Source organism: Podarcis cretensis (assembly GCF_951804945.1).
Source record: "Podarcis cretensis genome assembly, chromosome: 11".
In the NCBI taxonomy this organism is placed as follows: Eukaryota; Metazoa; Chordata; class Lepidosauria; order Squamata; family Lacertidae; genus Podarcis; species Podarcis cretensis.
In genome coordinates, this window is record NC_137180.1 from 26,382,785 (window position 1) to 26,401,834 (window position 19,050).

Sequence of the window (19,050 nt, forward strand, 5' to 3'; positions counted from 1 at the left end):
ATAACTCTGCTAGTTACCAAAAGCTTCATGGAGTCAGAATCCAGTAGTCAAGATACAACAGAAAACAGAGGGATAGGGGGAGATAATTACTCATATATGTCAGATTGCCAAGCACATTACTGAGCTGGTAACTATTAACTATAGAAGTGCTCAAACGGTTAGCGAAAGGTTTACTTTCACAGAGAATAAATAGAGATTGAGGATGTTAGCTACACTTGTTCTTTGACTGAGCACCCGGTGACCCTTAATATTTTGCACATCTTCTTTTTCATACCTGCTAACATTTGATAAAGGCTCCGTCTCCTGATTTCCACGCTCCACATATAATTGTTTATCCACATCCTCAAATCCATGCTGAACTCTAATCCAAGAGACATAGATGCAGGTTTCATTATTTGCATTCAGTATAAGAATTGAGGAGAATTCAGTCCATTCCACAAACAAGCTGACCTAATTCTTACCTCCAGGACTCGTACAGAGATTGGAAGACCAATAGGGTTTGGATTCTATACCTCTCCAAAATTTGCAGTATAGTTCTTAGCTCAATAAACACACCCAAATGCAATTAAACAACAACAAAAAATGGGTATTTTAGAAAATACTGTTATAAAAGTTTACATTGACATACAAAAACGTATTTAAACTAAATTAAAGTAAAGCAGAGCTTTGTGGGTTGTTTTTTTTAATCAAATTAATGTGGAAATGGGACATAACAGATATAAGAATAAACATATACAAAACTGACCGTTTCCAGATTTATATTAAATTCAAAGGCCTGAACACTGGATTAAAGTTTTTCTTCTTTGATTGGAAATTCTGAACTTAACTGGCTTTGCAATAGTCTTTGAGGAGCATATCTTACACCACAGTCTCTCCCTACATTTCCATGGAAGTCTCTCATGTCAATGGAACAAACTTCCCAGTAAATGAGCTTAGGATTGCAGGCTTTGCATAAATTGTAGAGGAGCTGAGATTTGGCAGCCTGCCACGCTTTCATCTAGCAGTGGATCTCTTGCACAAATTCCTAGCTGCTGCTAAGATGATATACGGAATCTCAAAGGAGAATAAACATGCATTAACATATTTAAGTTATGGATTGCAAAAGAACAAAAGCAGGCTTGGAGGGAACAGAAAGCCTTCAAATGAATTAAGGAAGTGACTTCTTTACTTTGGGTAGCGTCAAGATCCAAAAATATGCAGAGATGGCTGTAAAAACTTAAAAAGGTTTCTACCCAGTCCTAAAATAATTTGAGCACGTGTCAACATTTAACGGCTGCAGGTTGTCATATGCAGCTACAACTGCAGCCTATTTGCCTGTTATGAGATCTACAGCTGAGGCTATTGAACCTATTTGTTCTTCACCCAACAAGTGATGAAAGCACTACAGCAGCACTGATCACCTGTGGGTGGTCAGGAGGGAGATGAACCACCTACTTCCTCTCCCTTCCCCATGTAACAGTTGATTGTCACAGCTAGGTAACAGCACAACTATATTCTAGCACACATGCCACCCTCCCCACAGAATTTACATGGAGGGATTTCCTTCCAGCATCCTTTGAACTCCTTAATATGGAAGATCAGTGGTGGAAAACCTGTTTGCACTTGAAGGTTTCTTTCACTGGATTGGGATGCATGAGTCCATAAAGTATACAGGGCGTATTAAACTCTTTGCTACAGTGAAGTCAAAAACCCTATTCCAGTGGTGCCTTTCTACTAGCCCCAGCTGGCAGGGCAGATGATCCGAGATGATGGGGGGGTCCAACACATCTGGAAGGTTATCCCTGCCCTGTACACACTTGGATGGGGAATAAACTTCGCTGAACTCAGTGGGACTGACTTCCCAATAAACACAGGAAGAACTGTGTTGCACATGACGTACAAAAAGGGGGGAAACGCTCAACCAGATGGAAGAAGCATTCCTTCTATATTGAGACATTGTTTCAGGGACCCAAATATCTGCACATTTTTCTTTCACCAGTGAGACAAGCCTTTAATTGTATTAAAATTAAACAAACAATAAAAAGAACGGGAAAAGTGTGGCAGCTGTAGAGGAATTCCTAGTGTGAGCCTGAATAGCAATTCCCGATTTAACTTGACTGCTGCAAAGAATTACAATAGCTCATATAATAATAGATTGCTTTGAATCAGGGTTCTGTCAAATCCCCGAGAGCATTTCTCTCCTAACAAATGTTTCTTGCACGATATCTAGAATAGGTGAATTTGGAAATGACGGACCGATTTAAAATTGGGCGAAGATATTATGTGGTAGTTAAAATTACTTCAGAGTCTAGCAATGCTCGGGTTTTGCCAATAGGAACAGGACTGAAGCTCCACTCGCATGTTAGTCCTCCTGTGCAGAGAGCTAATAAATGGAGAAGGACCATGTTTCCGGGTCCTACAGCTACACTCCATCCATCACCCCTCCATCTACCTTGGCCCAGCTTTCTGACCTCCATATGTTTCATGAAGGTCTGAAGGGGGAACCAGCACCTTCAGTGGAGACTGAAAGTGAAGTCAGCTGGGACAGCACAAACCTTCCTATCTCTTGCAGGGTAAGCTAGAATTGTCTGCTTCTTTGCCAAAAAGAAGATCATTTTGCACATGACCGCAAGGGGCTGCTTTGGGAGTTATCCATTTTACACAGTAACAAGGTGAGGTGAAAACAAGAAAGTTTGCAGCTCATCTTCTTCATAAAAACCCTCCCATGTACAATATCACCAAGAGAGGGAAACAGCAGAGTGAACTGAGCTGTACACAAACACAGCTTGCAGCATTTCTTGTTATTACAATGTTGGGGGGGGGGGAGTGTTGCCACACAGTTTAGGCACATCACCACAGTGTCTAACTCTCAAAGCAACAACACACGCCAGGACCATATAAAAGTATGGACATCATCCTTTTTATTTCATAGTCAACAATGTCGTTCCACAGGGTAAAATCAATAAATAATGTTTAATCAATAAGTGTAAAAACCCTCTTTGGCATTGGACGGTATTCTTCTGGTCAAACTAAAAGCTATGTAGGAATAGTTCCTTAAGAAATCATTCTTCACTACAATATAATGGTGCAAGTTGTAATAATTACTAGCGCTCCCTCAAAGTTAAACAAAATCTTTTGACAGATTCTGCAGGTTCGACATAACTGTGGGGGAAAGGTGTCAAAGATGAGACAAAGCCTAGTTTTCCAAAGCATGTGCTCCCTTCTCCAATTCTTCCCAAGAGACAAATAACCCTGTCTTTCTACTCAGAAAAGTTAGAACTGTGCCAGGAATTATTATTATTATTATTTTTAAATGATTTTGTTTCACAGTCAATTTCTTCAAAATTGAAGCTTTCACTTCTAAATAACTTAAAGATCAAAAACATTAAATGGTTGTACACTGCTTCAGTAATAAACTGCACATCCTAAAGAGACTAACAAACAAAATTATCCATTATTTTTAAATGCTATGGTTAAGCCAAGATAAATTAGGATATTTTTTTTGACATGATTTTTCAAAGAAACATTTTAAATCAGTGCATTCGACATGATTCATAATCCAGTAAAAGCCTTCAAGGCTTTTTTTTAAAACAAACAAACAATCCCAAATCCAGGTTGAAAAAGTAGTATTCAGTGCTGTAAATAAACTGGAATGTTCAGGTGCAGTGCTAAAATGTGGTCTAGCAAGACCCTCCCCGCAACAATAATAATGTAATATGGTAGTTCTAGAATCTAAACTAGTATTTGTATACTGCAGATGCAGATGCAGCTGTTCACGATGTATATACACAACATAAAGATCCTCATGTAGGTGTTAAGACAACTTTTTTTTAAACAAACAAACAAAACTAAATTAAAATCTGTTAATGTTTGCCTTCCAATATTCTATTTTTCTCCAAAACAGTTGAAGTTTGTTTTTGTTTTAATTACAATGAAATCAATTTGAAATTGAAAAGTAATTCAATTACATTTTTTTAAAAGTTGTAGTAACTTAAGTACTCAGGCTTAATTTCATCATTGATTTTTTTGATTTTTTTTTGCTTTTTGTTTTGCTTTTTCCCCAGTGCAAAACCAGTTACGGCAAATGTAAACTGGATTCTTTTAAAGAGCACATGGGATTACTCAAATGTATTTTTCCTATGATGCAAAAGTCATTACATTTACACACATATGCTTAGTATTAAGTAAGAGTGTAGTTCAGTGCTTATCCATGAGTAATTTCTTACAGCAAGTCCAGTTAGAAACAGAAGTCATAGTACACCGATTTCCGAATTTATATCGTCACAAGTCCAGGTATCCATGTGCAAAACCCCCTGTTTTGTTATACTGTTCTAAAGATATCTGCAGACAGAATTTCCAAGTAGTTCCTTCCACGTGATTTCCACCCCATGCTATCTTCATAATCTTACTCATACAAACAGCGGTCTGGTAACACTTTGCTGCTGCAGCCAAGAACCCCGTGCATGGCTTGTCCACCTTGTAAAGAGCTTTTTGATGCGAAGATGAGCCAAGGGCAATATATCTTCATGTATTGTTCTGAGCAAACATACGGTCCCCTCTTAGGGTGAGGTGTTGGAGCTGATACTGAAGTACGTCTGTGTCGGCTGGTTCCTTGATGTTCATTCTGTCCAGATTGAGGTAGTCTAGGGATTTAGAGTGAGCCCTTTTACCCTTGAAAAGGCAAAGAGGCAAAGGACCATGAAAAGCCTTGTAGGGTTCATAAGGTAGTGGCTTGGTGCATTTATCCCCTGAGCTGGGCATCCGCCGCCTTCTCCGGCCATTGATCGCCGGGATCTCGTAAGGCTGGTAGTACCTGCTTCTGGCTTTACACACCCGGGAGGAGCGGGAAAGTCCTGAATCGAGCTGTTTGGAACGCAAAGTAGGCACTACCGCTTCGACTTTGTTCTCCTCCCCTACAGTGCACTTCTGAGCTAATTTCAGCAACTCCTCCCCTGTCGTGAAGCCAACCAGATAGTTAGAATCCATGTGGAGGATCTGGTAGCCTGAAACAGTCTGGCGCATCGGAGAACATGGGGTGCTGGAGCAGCGAGGTTTCTCGGACTCAGCCTTGCCGGTGGCACTCACATCAGCAATAGGCAACGGGAGAGTAGCTAGGATAGACCTGGACTCCCCATTAATGTCAACTTCCATTTTAAATATGAATCGGCTAGCCTGGAAATACAAAAACAAAACAAAAAAGCAGTTTGATTAGTGTGTTGCAACGCACAGAGCGACATAGAGATTCGTTTCTTTGGGGCCGCCATTTCTCAAGTGATCCCAAGTTCCAAAGACTAGGCTGGGGTGGAAAACCTGCAGCTTCATGTTGGTGGGGGAAACCCAGGAGTAGGGGGGGAAGAGGACAGTGGGGGGGGGGGGAGAGGAAGCCAAAACAGGCAGAGCAATGGAACAAGGCGGGGAGCTGTCTGCAAGCAAACAAGTTTAGACGTCTGGCAAGGAAAAGGGAAACCAGGTGGTGTGGGTGGAGGGAAAAGAGAGCCCCAATGGGCTAAGTGGTAAAAGGAACGTGTGAGGCAAGAGCAATCCATCCCTCCCCTACGCAAGCGAGGAAGAGGGAGAAAGTGAGAAAGGGGTGGCAGAGAGAGAAAGAAGGGGTGGCAGAGAGAGAAAGAAGGGGTGGCCTGCCCTGCCCACTTTTGTCATTGGTCCTGCCCACTTCCAGCATCCAGTCCCCAAAGGAAAGGAAAAGTTCCCCACCCATGCTTTAGATTTTCATGGGCCAGAGTAAGGCCATGGATTGTAAGGGAGTTGGACTTGGATTCAAGTCCCACTTTTGCCCTGTAGCCTTAAAGACCTTGTTTAGCTCTCAGGTTCTGTTCCCAAAATGGGAACTATGGCCTGTCTACAATGTGAAGCCAGACACAATAACCACTGCAGAACCCCATGGATATGCAAACATTATATACTGTGCACAATAAATAAGATTTCAGTGAACACAATTCCCAGGTCTTGCCTGGTACTGAAGCCACACAACAGATCAGCTGAAGGCATTTTGACTAAGCCCAACTTGGACGTCTGAAAGATGTAGTACCAGAGACTACTAGCAAAATAGTAGATCTTAAGTTTTCACATGCTCCCAGTTCAGAAGCTGAACTGGTGGATGTGAAGGTCAAAATATCACTAATTTGAAGACATACACACACATTAAAAAGCAGCTATTTTCCCAGAAGGTATCTTGAGCTTCCTCCTATGTAGACCTCAGTGAGAACAGCTTCCTCTGAAGCTGGTCTGACCTTGTACATCTCCTATTCAAGAACCACTGAAGCAACTAGTGCAAGCCAAGTGAAAAGCTACAAAAGTCATCTAACTACAATCATATACATTTTCCATTACTTTCAGTGGGACTGCTTATTTATGTAAAAAGTCTGTTTCCACCTCTCAGTGAACATTACCTTTTTAACATCTGGTTTAGAGAGGGAGGAAAGTCAGCATGTCCTCACACAAACCTTCCAAAAGTAGATTAAGAGTACGTGATCCATAATCTCTGTTCACTGTGAAATGCTCACAGACAGCTAGCTGCCTGACCCCAAGAGAATCGGCAACCTTGATTGCATCTATCTAGTACTTGACACGACAAAAGCTTCAGGTGAATGGGAAGGCGTCTTTGAAAGTTATTTGCACTAAATCTGCTATATGGATGTCAAATCAAGTGGCAAACAATGATAGAGTCTTCCAAACATTTTTCGGTCATTTAGCAGCTTGCTTTATACACACACCAATCAAAAGAAAATATACTCCGAAAGATCTATATTTGTGACTTCTTTCTCAATCCTACTCACAGTTACTTGGAAACATATTCTGTTGATCTTTCATGGACTCATTTTTACTTTAAGTAAATGTATTTAGGTCTAAGATTCCAAGAAAAGGAAGCAAGATATCAATTTCTAGAACTAAAACCTACAACTTTTATAGCTTTAAGTAAATTTCAAAATGTAGAATTTCATACCAATAAAAAACACATTTTAGCCATCTGGTTTATCTTTTTTCAAGCTGTAAAGAGAGGCACATCTCATCTAAACATATGCTCATAAACATTATTATAGAATACGTAATATATTGTCAAAACAGAAAGGGGGAAACATTGAAAGCGAGTTTCAAATACAGTGGTACCTCTGGTTGCGAAAGGGGTCCATACCGGAGGTCCGGCCGCATCCCGAGGAATTTGCAACCGGAGGACTGCTTCTGCACATGTGTAGAGTGCTTCTGCGCATGCACGCGTGGCAAAACTCGGGGAAATACTTCCGGGTTTGCCACGTTTGCATCCCGAAGTTTATGCATCCAGGGGGATACGTAAGCGGATATACGACTGTATTGTTATGGAAGCTGCAAATGTTGTAGTAATACTGCAACTGAATGGACTTTTCAGTGGTGGCCTCCACTTATGGAATATGCTCTCCCCAGGCACCATCATTGTCTGTCTTTAGGTGCCTGGCAAAAACACTTATTTACCCAAGTCTTTTGCCCTTAAATTGGAGAGTTAACTCATTTTGTCTATGGCCTCTTGTTGTGCTCATCCTTTTAAGTGGGATGGGTATAATTCAACATTTATATACACATATAAATATCTAGACTAACATTTTAGGTTTTTGTTTTATTGCTGTTGTTATATTTGGTTTTAATGTTTCACGGGTTGTTGTTTTTTCCTATTCAAATGAAATAAATAAAATAATATGACTGGACTGGGAACACAGAACATGTGCACAGCATGGAAGAAAACAAATCCACTGCAGGTATTGAATAGAAAAAAGCCCCTTCCTAGATTTTGCACTATCTTCCTAATATATTCCAGGAAAACTGAAGCTTGGGTCGTATATACTGAAAATACCTTCTGCTCCTCCCCTCTGTTCCACTGCAATTTCAAATGTCAGCAGAGAATTGTCCATTGATTATAACCATCAATGCCCTGTGTCGGGAGAACAAGGACATAACTGTGCCACTCTCAAGGGCCTTGGCCAGTTTGGGAAGGATTTTTATGGTGTGTGTTTTTTCTGGGTTGTTTAGGAGCAAGCAGACTCTAGGGTCAAAACGAACAGCCAACATTTTGTTTTATAGCACAGTTACATGAGAGTAAGCATACTGACTTTGAAGATACACACTTCCTATACAAAAAGTGCTTTCATGAAGGAGACACTATAGAACAGGGATGTCCAACAAGTCAATTGCGATCTACTGGTAGATCCCCATGGTGGATCTCTGACTCCTACCATGCCCCCTCACCCCACCCTCCATTGTTGTATGATCTCTAGACGGAGATTTCTCTGTGCTGCTGTTTTGATCCACAGTGATCTTTTTGTGAGTGACGTTACCCCTTTGTCCCTTGCCTTTAACCCCCCCCCCAATGGAACTGCCCTCCCAAAAAGCATTTTTTGTAACCCCTAAAACCCCCAAAATGGAGATAGATCACTGCCAGTTTTTAATTCTGAAAGTAGATCGCAGTCTCTTGAGAGTTGGCCACCCCTGCTATAGAAGATTGCCCTGAACCTCGGGGAAATGTTAAGACAGAAATAGTTTCCAGATTTTAAAAAATGTAAGCCACAATTTTATATAAACATTTATCTAGGACTAAGTCCCACTGAACATAGCAGGAACGACTTCTGAGTAGCTGAGCACAGAACTGCGCTGCATTTCATACAAACCAGGGCAGCCTTTTGGTTTGCTGCTGGACTCCAACTCCCATCAGCCCCAGCTGGAATCATCAGTGGCCAAGAATGATGGGAGCTGGAGTCAAGCGGCATCTGGAAGGACACAGACTCACCGCCCCAATGTAAACTAGAAGGTTAGTAAACTGCACAAAACCTAACATCATCTTTTTTGTCCAGGGATGGGGTGTGATGGGGAAACTGCATTCAATCTAAATTTTGGTAATGCCACACCTCCAGCCATTTCGTAACTGGCCTCCAAAATTCTAAATATGCCACTGGTCCAGAACAATTGGCAACCACTGAATTATGTGAATGGCTTAAAAAAAAAAAAAGAGTAAGTTAACAGCAGACCTTGATAATGGTTAGGGAGGCTTTAGCCTCTACACTGCCTGCCCCACAACTACAGTCCCAATATGAACTGTGGGGGCCACAGATTCTATTAACATTTGAAGAAAAGCTTTCATTAGTACAGTTTAATACAAATAGGTGGTGCAAAGAGCCCAAACTGGGCCAGGTATACAAGGGGGTAAAAGGATTAAAGCCCTCCTTACTCCACCAGGTCTTGATCTGGATCACACATGCATATACAGACACACACACTTGCTTTTTAAAAAGCAATTATGTGAATGGTGTCTTGTCCAGTATGGCCTCAGACTGACTCCAACTACATTCATCCTAAAATAGTTCCCTCGCGTCAGTCTGATGAGCTAGCAGCCCATGAGATGAATGCAGGAAAAGGCATCTCTGGAAACAATGGTATCATAAGCATTTTACATCACAATGGAGATTCAGTTTCTGACTATAATGGCAAAACTAAGAACCTTGAGGAATGGTACTGAAACATTCTCAAGATCACAACACGGATTAGGTATGCTTTTACACACACACACACACACACACACACACACACACACACAAATAAATATATTGCTACTAAATAAGAGTGACCTAAGTTGTGTTACTTTACTACTGAAGGGCAAAGAAAGAAATACTGGTCGACTATAGGTACAAAATTAGAGGTTAACATTTATCTCCAACGGTCAATCTGAAAGTGAAAGGTAGTAAACTAACCAGATGTTAAATCTCTATTCCAGTTACACCTCAACACCTCAAAAGGCTTGAAGTCCTCTGAAAGGCAAGTACAAATAAATGCTGAAAATGAGAACATATTCCATAACGCCAAACACACCCATAAAATATTCAAATCTATACTGCACATGCTTTCACATCCATAGGATTTAGATTAACTGAGAAAGCTGTAGTCTAAAAATCACCTGATATCTTAATGAGGCAGGATTCTCAATATAATGCATCTGCACATTCAAATGACAAAATCAGACATTTTACTGATTTTATGGCTGGACTCCTAAATATGATTTCATATGATGCTATTTTTCTCTTATTTTTTTTGGTTCAATTGTTTTGTTTTTAACATTTTTATTGTAAGGTGCCTTAAATGGAGGGATAAAAATAAATACCCTGAGTACAGATACAGGCAACGGTGCCTAGCAAGATCAACTTGGTTCACTTTCTGCACCAGAATTATGTTCTCATTCAGAGCAACAGTTCTTCAGACTTCTTACTAAGTCCCGACTTACTCTGTGCTGTATACAACAAGGCCATCCCATCAGCACAAGGACTTTCATTTGTGCACTGAACATCCCTTCCCTCTGCCTCCCCCTGTGGGATGGGGGTGGGTGGGGGAAGGAAATTATGTTGTGTAAGCAGAAGTCATTCATGGAAGCATGGCATTTCATGGCATTGCCCTCCGTGCCCCATGCTGCATGCAAAAGCATACCCATGCAAACATCCCACATGCCCAGTCACGTTTAAACTTCCAGTGTTAGAAACTAAGATATATAAGCTAGGTGCCAAATGGCTCCTTCAACCAGGGTTACAGTCACCAAAATGGAATGCCTATTTTCAGTTTTTGGGCCAGATGGCTTTGAAGTCCTATTTTCCCATACAACCTTTTGGTTCTTGAAATTCATTCTGATCGTTCAGATAAAATATGATGGATAGAATTCTCCAGGATATGTTGCTAGTGTGTGAAAACAGTCAAGATTCAAGGATCCCCAGGCACACACCTCCAGATGGTGGAGAAGTCAGGCATCTTCACTAGGTTGCAAGTGTCTGATAGCCAAGTGCAAAATGCACCTGGCGCCTAGTGAATTTCTAATGCTGAACGTAGATGCCATGAGTGCTGATCCACACACATATAGCGTTGGCACGACGGCAGCACACCTGTCCAGTCTGTGGGTCACTGACATGCCAATATTACACATCCATGGGCCACACATAGTGCGTTACATATGACAGAAAACATGTAGAACACCCACACTTCCCCCATGACTTGTGTCACAGAGGATGCATTCTGTTAAAAGTCTTTCATGGAAGCCCGACTACAGGCAGAGGAAAAGCCAATTTGTCAACTTAAGTTACTTGTATTGAGACAGGATTTTAATTTACCTGTTCAGAAACTGATTACCTGTTAATTCTGTTGTTTATAGTGACTGTTACCTGCTGCAATTGTCTCCTACATTCCAGTGATGTTTTAAGACACTGCAACTTTTGCTTTCAATCTGGCCTTGAGCATGGTTCCCAACAATGGAAAGGTGTGGTACGGCTATTAGGTATTAGGTAGGTTTTTTACGGGGACGCAGGTGGCGCTGTGGGTTAAAGCCTCAGCGCCTAGGGCTTGCCGATCGAAAGGTCGGCGGTTCGAATCACTGCGGCGGGGTGCGCTCCCGCTGCTCGGTCCCAGCGCCTGCCAACCTAGCAGTTCGAAAGCACCTCCGGGTGCAAGTAGATAAATAGGGACCGCTTACCAGCGGGAAGGTAAACGGCGTTTCCGTGTGTGGCTCTGGCTCGCCAGAGCAGCGATGTCACTCTGGCCACGTGACCCGGAAGTGTCTCCGGACAGCGCTGGCCCCTGGCCTCTTAAGTGAGATGGGCGCACAACCCCAGAGTCTGTCAAGACTGGCCCGTACGGGCAGGGGTACCTTTACCTTTACCTTTTAGGTTTTTTACATCACTACTGCTGCAGAACTCCCACCCATACTTTTTTTGTAATAGCTTTTGTAATATTTTTTTGTAATAGCTTTTGTAATATTTTTTGTAATAGCTTTTGTAATATTTGCTCATTTTCTCCTGCTTTACTGTACAAATAATATTGGAAGGACACTTGCTTTCCATGTGTTGATGTGCGACCTGTTTTTATACAGAGATCTTTGGTATTTGGCATGACAGCTGACACTAAGAGTGTGGTTGTGTGCATTCAGTTCTACATGTATTGCACATGCAGGTACAAAGTGTACAAAGTATGTATGTGGCATATCTAATAGGTAGACAGGATGAAGTTTTGCATAACTATATATGACAGCAAAATAATGCACACATATACACACAGAGAAACACTTGTGAGCCCAGAGATGTGTATAAACAAAGAGAACTTCATGTTGGCAGGTGACTGAGGAAGTGTTGAGGATGGGGGAGAAGACAGATTATTATTGATAACCTTGTTCTCACCTTGGCACTATTCACTACAGACAAATAGCATTTTGTTACTCTCCTGTAGCCCATACAACTGAAAACAACTTTCTTGACTACGAGCTCTCTCCCAAAAGATTGAAAAGGAAGCGTCAGCCAGGACAAGAAATGGGCTGGGATTTCACATGCCATCAACTGCTCCAGAAGCTTCCAGGACACACAACATACATATCTATCCATGAATCTAGGGCAGTCATGTTTTGGCTTTGAAAGGGATAGCAGTCACTGAAGTCCCCAAAAACTGTTGCATGGGCAGTCAGTTTTCTGTCACTGTCCATCTCCTTAGAGAAGAATCCCGGATAATGTATCATTCCATGGAACACAGTGTGATAGCCAATGTTGTTAAGAATAGGAAGGTAGTCAGCACCACTGGTCCACAGTTCTATCAAGAAGCACAATAACCTGTGAATGACCCAAGACTGTCAGACATGAGGATGCGGTTGAAAACGTCATGGAATTCCTTGTTTACATACTCTCAAGTGATGATAGAATTATCTCCTCTAAATACTGCAACTTGTCCATACTATCCTAAGAAAAGCACAGGATCTCTTAGGCCTATATAAGATATCAATACTGGTGAGAAAAGCAACAGAAACATTTTCCCTAGTTTTATTTGCCACAAAAAATATACATGGAACGATTATGTTTCTCACACAGGTGATTATTTAAACTGGTCCATTGTGAAAAATGGGATCATTTTGGCTAGCCTTAGTCCCTCGCCACTACAATCCCTAAGCAACAGATGTTTCCTAATGCTTGTAGCGTGTAGTTACATTCAAACCCAATGACTGAAAGCTTTTTACGTCATAAATGCGCATGCTTGCGTTTTGTGGGATTTGCCAAGCAGAACCACTTGCCTGTATTTGATTAGACAGTTCTGCATGGATCTGTATACACAGGATATATCATTCTGGCTGCATTAAGCACCCCAGACACAAACTCTGGCACATATAACAAAAGACTATAAATAGCTTTTTCAAATCAGACCTGCAGCATAACAACTCTGGCTGTTTCTTTTAACTGTGATAGTTTTTCACAACCGGCGCTTGCAGTGTTTCTTTTGATGAAATGCACACTTAACCACCGTAATCACACAGATTAAACCTCTTGAGTCATTTAGCACCCGTGCATTAAAACTCCACAGAGGGGCTTCCAAGATGGCACCAGCTAGCCCCACTCCATAGATGCAGACTTCTACAGTCAGTGTCATTCTGAAGCAGGATCTGGGTGTGGGGTGTGCATATGGGTGCTATATGCACAGGGCTCCCTTCATTGAGACAGAAACACTCACCCATTAACACAGTAGATTCATATAGTGGTGCCACAAATGGACAGTACCCAGAAAAGCAGGTGAGGAGACCTACAGATTGGCTTTTCTGCAGCAACCTGATTATGGAACTCCCTTTCTAGTGAATCTCAAAATGTTTTAATTCATCCAGGTATTAGGTACCTGAAGTTTTTAGAAGCCTTTGAGGTTGCTGGTTTGTGTTTTAGTTTGTGTATTATTTAACTTAATGTTGTATGGCTGCCCTGGGCTCCTTCTGGAGGAAGGCTGGGATAAAAACCCAGTAAATATACAACAGTGGAGCCCTATATCCCCCTCATTGGGTCACCTCTGGATTGGTGCCAGTGTCTAGTATGAAAGGTCAGCCAGCATGTACTCAGAAGCCCCTTCACACATTAGTTACCAGAAGAGGCCTAATGCAGCTTGCAAATCAAATTGCATTTGTACACTGATGACCATCTGTCATGGATGATTTAGCTGAGTTTCCTGCATTCCACGGGGTTCAGCTAGATGACTCTTCCAACTCTATGATTCTATGATAAAACTTTTGCTTCATTGGTGCTCCAGAAATGTGCACAAATGTATTGCAAGTGAGATAGTGAAGATGACACAATACACTATACTCCCCATAAACATAATGCTCAAGGCAGTCTTTGGATTTTGCTAGTTGTATACAGAGCTTCTGGGCCTAAAGAGAACTCAGGATTTTTGCATCCAAGTGGGTTATGATTTGAGATGCAAAATTTCTGGAAACTTTGTAGCTGTGGGAAAATGAACTTTTTTTGGGGGGGGGGGGTGAAAACATGAAATATTCCCTTTTTTTAAAGCACTCTTTACATATTGAAAGTCAATTTGTTACTTTGGTAACATAAAATGTATTATACATAACTCGGTTTACCATGTAATTCTCATGTCTGATAAATTAGCAGTATAGCTTATTTAGACAATAATTACAAACTGAATTTGTTTTTTAAGTTTTTGTTAGAAATGTAGCTACAAGCTACTGCCAAACTGTAAGGAACCTAACATCTCTTTGGTTTTGCCTGTTTATGAGAAACAGGCAAAAACAGAAACCATCAACATCCAAACACAACCAAAACAAATTCTTATTTATCGGAAAATTATTATATCACCTCCAGTTCTCCACTGTGTCAAGCAGACATAAACCATCCATTTCCATATAAAAAGCTGAGAAAAAGGGGATGGAGGACAAAACGAATTGAGTACTATATGAAATTTAATCAGTCTCTTTTTCTAAGCTATCACTATCATTTCTCTTTCTTCTTATTTGTTATTGTATTAAACATGGGCTTCCAACAATTGAAGATTTGCCCTGATTGAAACATGCTTCTACTCTTTCAACATGTCAGTTTATTCCTTGATTTGGTGCATTTTCAAACATAGGCCAGCTTATTTTACATGCTGCAAAAAATGGAGGGATCTGAAGTAGGTAATAAACATGAAGACTCAGAGGCTGTGTTGTGCAAAGGCCTTGTCTCTACGTTGCAGGAGGAATATTGCTTGGCAGAAACCCAGACTCCTTGACCAAACACCTGAAGATGTTCTGTGCTCTGCAACATTTCAAAGCACCTTTCCGACACCAAGCACCAGGTGTACTGCCTGTTTTGTAATCCAGTCAAATGAGGAAGCCATCATCACTTAACATTCTGCCTTTAAATCTTGGATCCAAAGGACCTGTAGCAGCATGAATTGAGTTGCAACAAAATTATTTTGCTCTGTACTTTCTGCCACTCCCAGTACTTTTGAGGCCTAGTCAGAAGGAAAGAAAATGATCCACTAACTATGCCAGCAAGGCCAAGTCCACAAGCAAATAAGGTACTGGATCTTTCTCCCCTCTGTTGTGACAATGGCTGTGCCCTTCAAGAGACAGAAATGCATCTTCATTTTGCATTTGAGAGTTGAACTCTCTAAGTACAATTCAGGACTTGCCTGTTCTTAGTATACTGGAATTGTAAGGATATGATACTGTACACAGTCTTACATAAGTCTTCTGGTTACACAGTTTTAGAATTCTTTTTTGGGCAGAGTACTAAATATATTAAAAGCTGTTATGAAATATTTTGTTCATAATTCTAAAATAAAATATTCCATAACTCATTTTTTTTCAGAAAAAAACAAAGCAAAACAAAAGGCTTTTGGGGAGGGGATCAGTTTTCCCATGGAATTTCCCAGGCATTCACATTTCTAGTCATAGTTGTAGGTATACATTACTGATGATGCTTTAGAACAGAGGTTTCTGGAATTTCAAAATATGCATAAATATGGATAATATAAGGTGGCAGCAAAGGGGACCTTTGCTAGAAATATATAATAGTTGTATAATCTGAAAATGTTTTGTACTTGGGCAACCACCATGGTTTATCATTGCTGTTGAATAAAGGTGTTAACCTTTAACTTCCTTTGAAGCTACAACCTCTCTTTTGCCATGCGTGGCTCCTGGTCGCCAACATGAAAGAGCTTCTGCAGAACAGAGATGCAGTGAATACAGTATGCAGCGGTGAAGATCAGGCTCCATGAGAACAGGGTCAAAAAGATTCCAGTCTGTCATGCAGAGGAATCCATGGCTGCCAAGAGCTCTCCATAGTGCTACTTCCTTTTATGGACAATGAGTCAAAGCAGCAGCACCAAGGAGAGTCATTGAAGCACGCTCAAAGAGAGGGAGACAGCACACAAACTACGCTTCAGCACTATTCCTTGGCACAGCTTCAGTACTCTAGCTCAGCGATGACAGAGATGCATTTCAGCAGACTGAGAGGCTGAGGCTGCACAGCAGCAGGCAACTAATTTCGCTCACCTTATTCGCTGAAATTAAACTTGCAGTGGGGCGGCACCTGCTTTGTTTTAATGCTTTGCCATTTCTTTCTGCAAGACCTTGGGAAACACAGAGTGTGGTGTAGCTAAACAACGTTGCTACCTACAAAGGCCTGCCATTGTGTAGAAATGTTTGGCATTTTCTTGAAAGGGAAAAAAATAGTACATGACACCTCTCTACGCAAAGCACAGAGAGCAGCGCAAGATCAAAGACCCTCATGCCACACTGAAATAAACAAACACACATGGATTGCATCTATAAGTCTGGACTTCATATTGTATGTAGCATATATTGCACAACCTAGACAACACCTTACTGCATATACAATTGCAAAATACTGCGCCCATCTAAGTACAACAGTCTTAAGAGAGGCCACACAATACTACATAACTATTGGTGTACTCTAGCAGTTTTTTTTTTTTTAAAAAAAACCTACTATCCAGAAGCTGGAGAAGAGAGTGTGTGTTCTAAAGCCTGGCGCATGTGTTGGAAGGCTGGCATTTCTGAGCACATGCCATATAAAAAAACCATATGCACATGATTTATGCTCAGTCCGTAAAGACACACTTAACATAAATGTATATAACCTACACAAACTGGAATAGGATTTTTCAGACCGGCACTTGAGGAAAAAAACAACAACACACACACTTTATAAATGCAAATGTATTATCTACTTATGGGCGCACACAAGCACCACTGGAAAGAATATTCCTGAAAGCACGAAGGCAGTTTGCCTTTCAGACTTGGGCTACATCGCACCAACGAAGCGGGCCGCCAGAATCCGCGGCGTGTAACGAAGGGAGACAAACGTACACACAACCCAAATGTTTACAAGCGCGCGCGCGCCCGCAGATACACACACAGGCTGCACCTCGGTCGCCGGGCGCGCGCGCCTCCTCGGCCGCTAGACCTCCTCGCCTCGCGGGCACGGCTCTCGCCGGAGCCTCACCCAGCCCTTCGTTTCTCGCCGGCTCTGCTCACGGGGCTCTTCCGAGGTGCAAAGGGCGCGCCTTCTTGGCGCAGCCGCCGCCGCCGGCCTCTCCTCAGCCCAGCCCAGCCCGACCTTACTCTCCTTGCCCCTCGCTTGCTCGCCTACCTGCCTTCCAGGGTGCCGGGGCCTGAGGGGCCGCGTCCCGGCCGCCGGCGACGCTGCGACGGCGAGCGAGCCAGAGAGGAGAGGCCGGCCGCCCCGCCCCGCGCTCTTATTCCGCGGGCCCGGGGCGGGGATTGTGTGGCTGGCGAGGCGGAGGAGCCGCTCCAGCGCCTGCCTCCCCGTCCGCCTGTTCGCTGCTTCTGGCCCGCCCACCGCCGCCGCCGCCGCCTCACTCGCCCGCCTTCCTTCCTGCCTTCCTTCCTGGCCGGGCTGGAGGGACGGACTGCGGCCTGCAGGCGGCGCAGGGATTGGCGAGTCCTTGAACCTTCTCAGGCTCGCGGGGGCCTTGCATGGAGCCGGCCTGCGAGGCGGCCGTTTCGGGGTCCCTGCGCGCGCCTTTGCGCTCGAGCCGCCAGATGGAGCAGGTGGCGACGTCCCCAAGGCGGAAAGGGCAAGTCTTGGGGCGCCTTAAAATAGGGGCGTGATCAGGATTTATTTAAAGGGGGGAGCAGGACACCCGCCTGGTCCTCCTCCTCTGCATGGCTCTGTCTAACTGCAGATTCGGGATGAAAGGGCTCCACCTTTAAATTACTTCCTTTGGACCCCAAGGACTCAGAGAAAAAGGCTGCCCCAAATCTTCAGTCATTCGAAAACGAGGAAGTTAAATAACATCATCATCATCATCATCGGGGAGTTCCTTTCATGCGGTAAATGAGACTTGCAAAACTACAAAGAACACACCTGTTTTCATCTTTTTTAAAGTGCTAAAACAAGCTTTCTTGGGTTTGCTGAAAACCTTTTCGGCACTTTCTTCTCAAATTCCTCCTTTTTCCAATGCAGTTTTCTTGTGCATATTCAGTAAGCATAGCCCATTCCTACTTTTAAATATATATATTTGTTATTTAAGGGACGCAGGTGGCGCTGTGGGTTAAAGCCTCAGCGCCTAGGGCTTGCCGATCGAAAGGTCGGCGGTTCGAATCCCTGCGGCGGGGTGCGCTCCCACTGCTCGGTCCCAGCGCCTGCCAACCTAGCAGTTCGAAAGCACCTCCGGGTGCAAGTAGATAAATAGGGACCGCTTACCAGCAGGAAGGTAAACGGCGTTTCCGTGTGCGGCTCTGGCTCGCCAGAGCAGCGATGTCACGCTGGCTACGTGACCCGGAAGTGTCTCCGGACAGCGCTGGCCCCTGGCCTCTTAAGTGAGATGGGCGCACAACCCCAGAGTCTGTCAAGACTGGCCCATACGGGCAGGGGTACCTTTACCTTTACTATTTGTTATTTACTTGATGGTTGGGGGACTCTGGCTAGACTCTGTACCTTAAAAGCCTAGCAGGTTGGCAGCATGGGCCTGGCCCAACTTTCCCGGAAGTAAACCACACTATTTCCGTGGTGCACGGACTCTCAGTGCAAGCATTTAGAATTGCAGCCTTATTGCAGTGTAACTTTTTCCTTTAGCCTGCGAAGTTAGGTAACAGTAAAGCCTCAAGGTGCCAGAAAGATTCCCATCAGGTTCTTTTTTTATGTACCTCGGCTAACTGCTATGCAGGGGCATTGCTAAGTACTTAATCAGGATTGGGAGCGGGGGTGATAATTTAGAGATGTGAATGCACATATGCAGCAGGGCCAGCACGTCCGTGAGGCAGACTGAGGC

At 42.9% G+C, this 19,050-nt stretch overlaps 1 protein-coding gene across 2 annotated transcripts; it reads right to left on the reverse strand.

The window, feature by feature from the left end:
- Nucleotides 1–2,877: 2,877 nt before the first annotated feature.
- On the reverse strand, nucleotides 2,878–17,496 carry MACIR (macrophage immunometabolism regulator). 2 transcript variants are annotated; one of them, XM_079995230.1, is made up of 2 exons: nucleotides 17,406–17,496; nucleotides 2,878–5,151 (listed from the first exon to the last, which is right to left on the reverse strand). In XM_079995230.1, the coding sequence occupies exon 2, from the start codon at nucleotides 5,128–5,130 to the stop codon at nucleotides 4,504–4,506; it is 627 nt and encodes a 208-aa protein (XP_079851356.1). In that variant the 5' UTR covers nucleotides 5,131–5,151; nucleotides 17,406–17,496; the 3' UTR covers nucleotides 2,878–4,503. The 2 variants fall into 2 exon arrangements, with proteins under 2 accessions (XP_079851356.1, XP_079851357.1); XM_079995231.1 differs by having other exon boundaries at nucleotides 17,410–17,487.
- Nucleotides 17,497–19,050: the final 1,554 nt, after the last annotated feature.

What these genes read in the sequence shown, in the direction of transcription:
- MACIR (XM_079995230.1), bottom strand. Translation starts at nt 5,130, where the DNA reads ATGGAAGTTGACATTAATGGGGAGTCCAGGTCTATCCTAGCTACTCTC.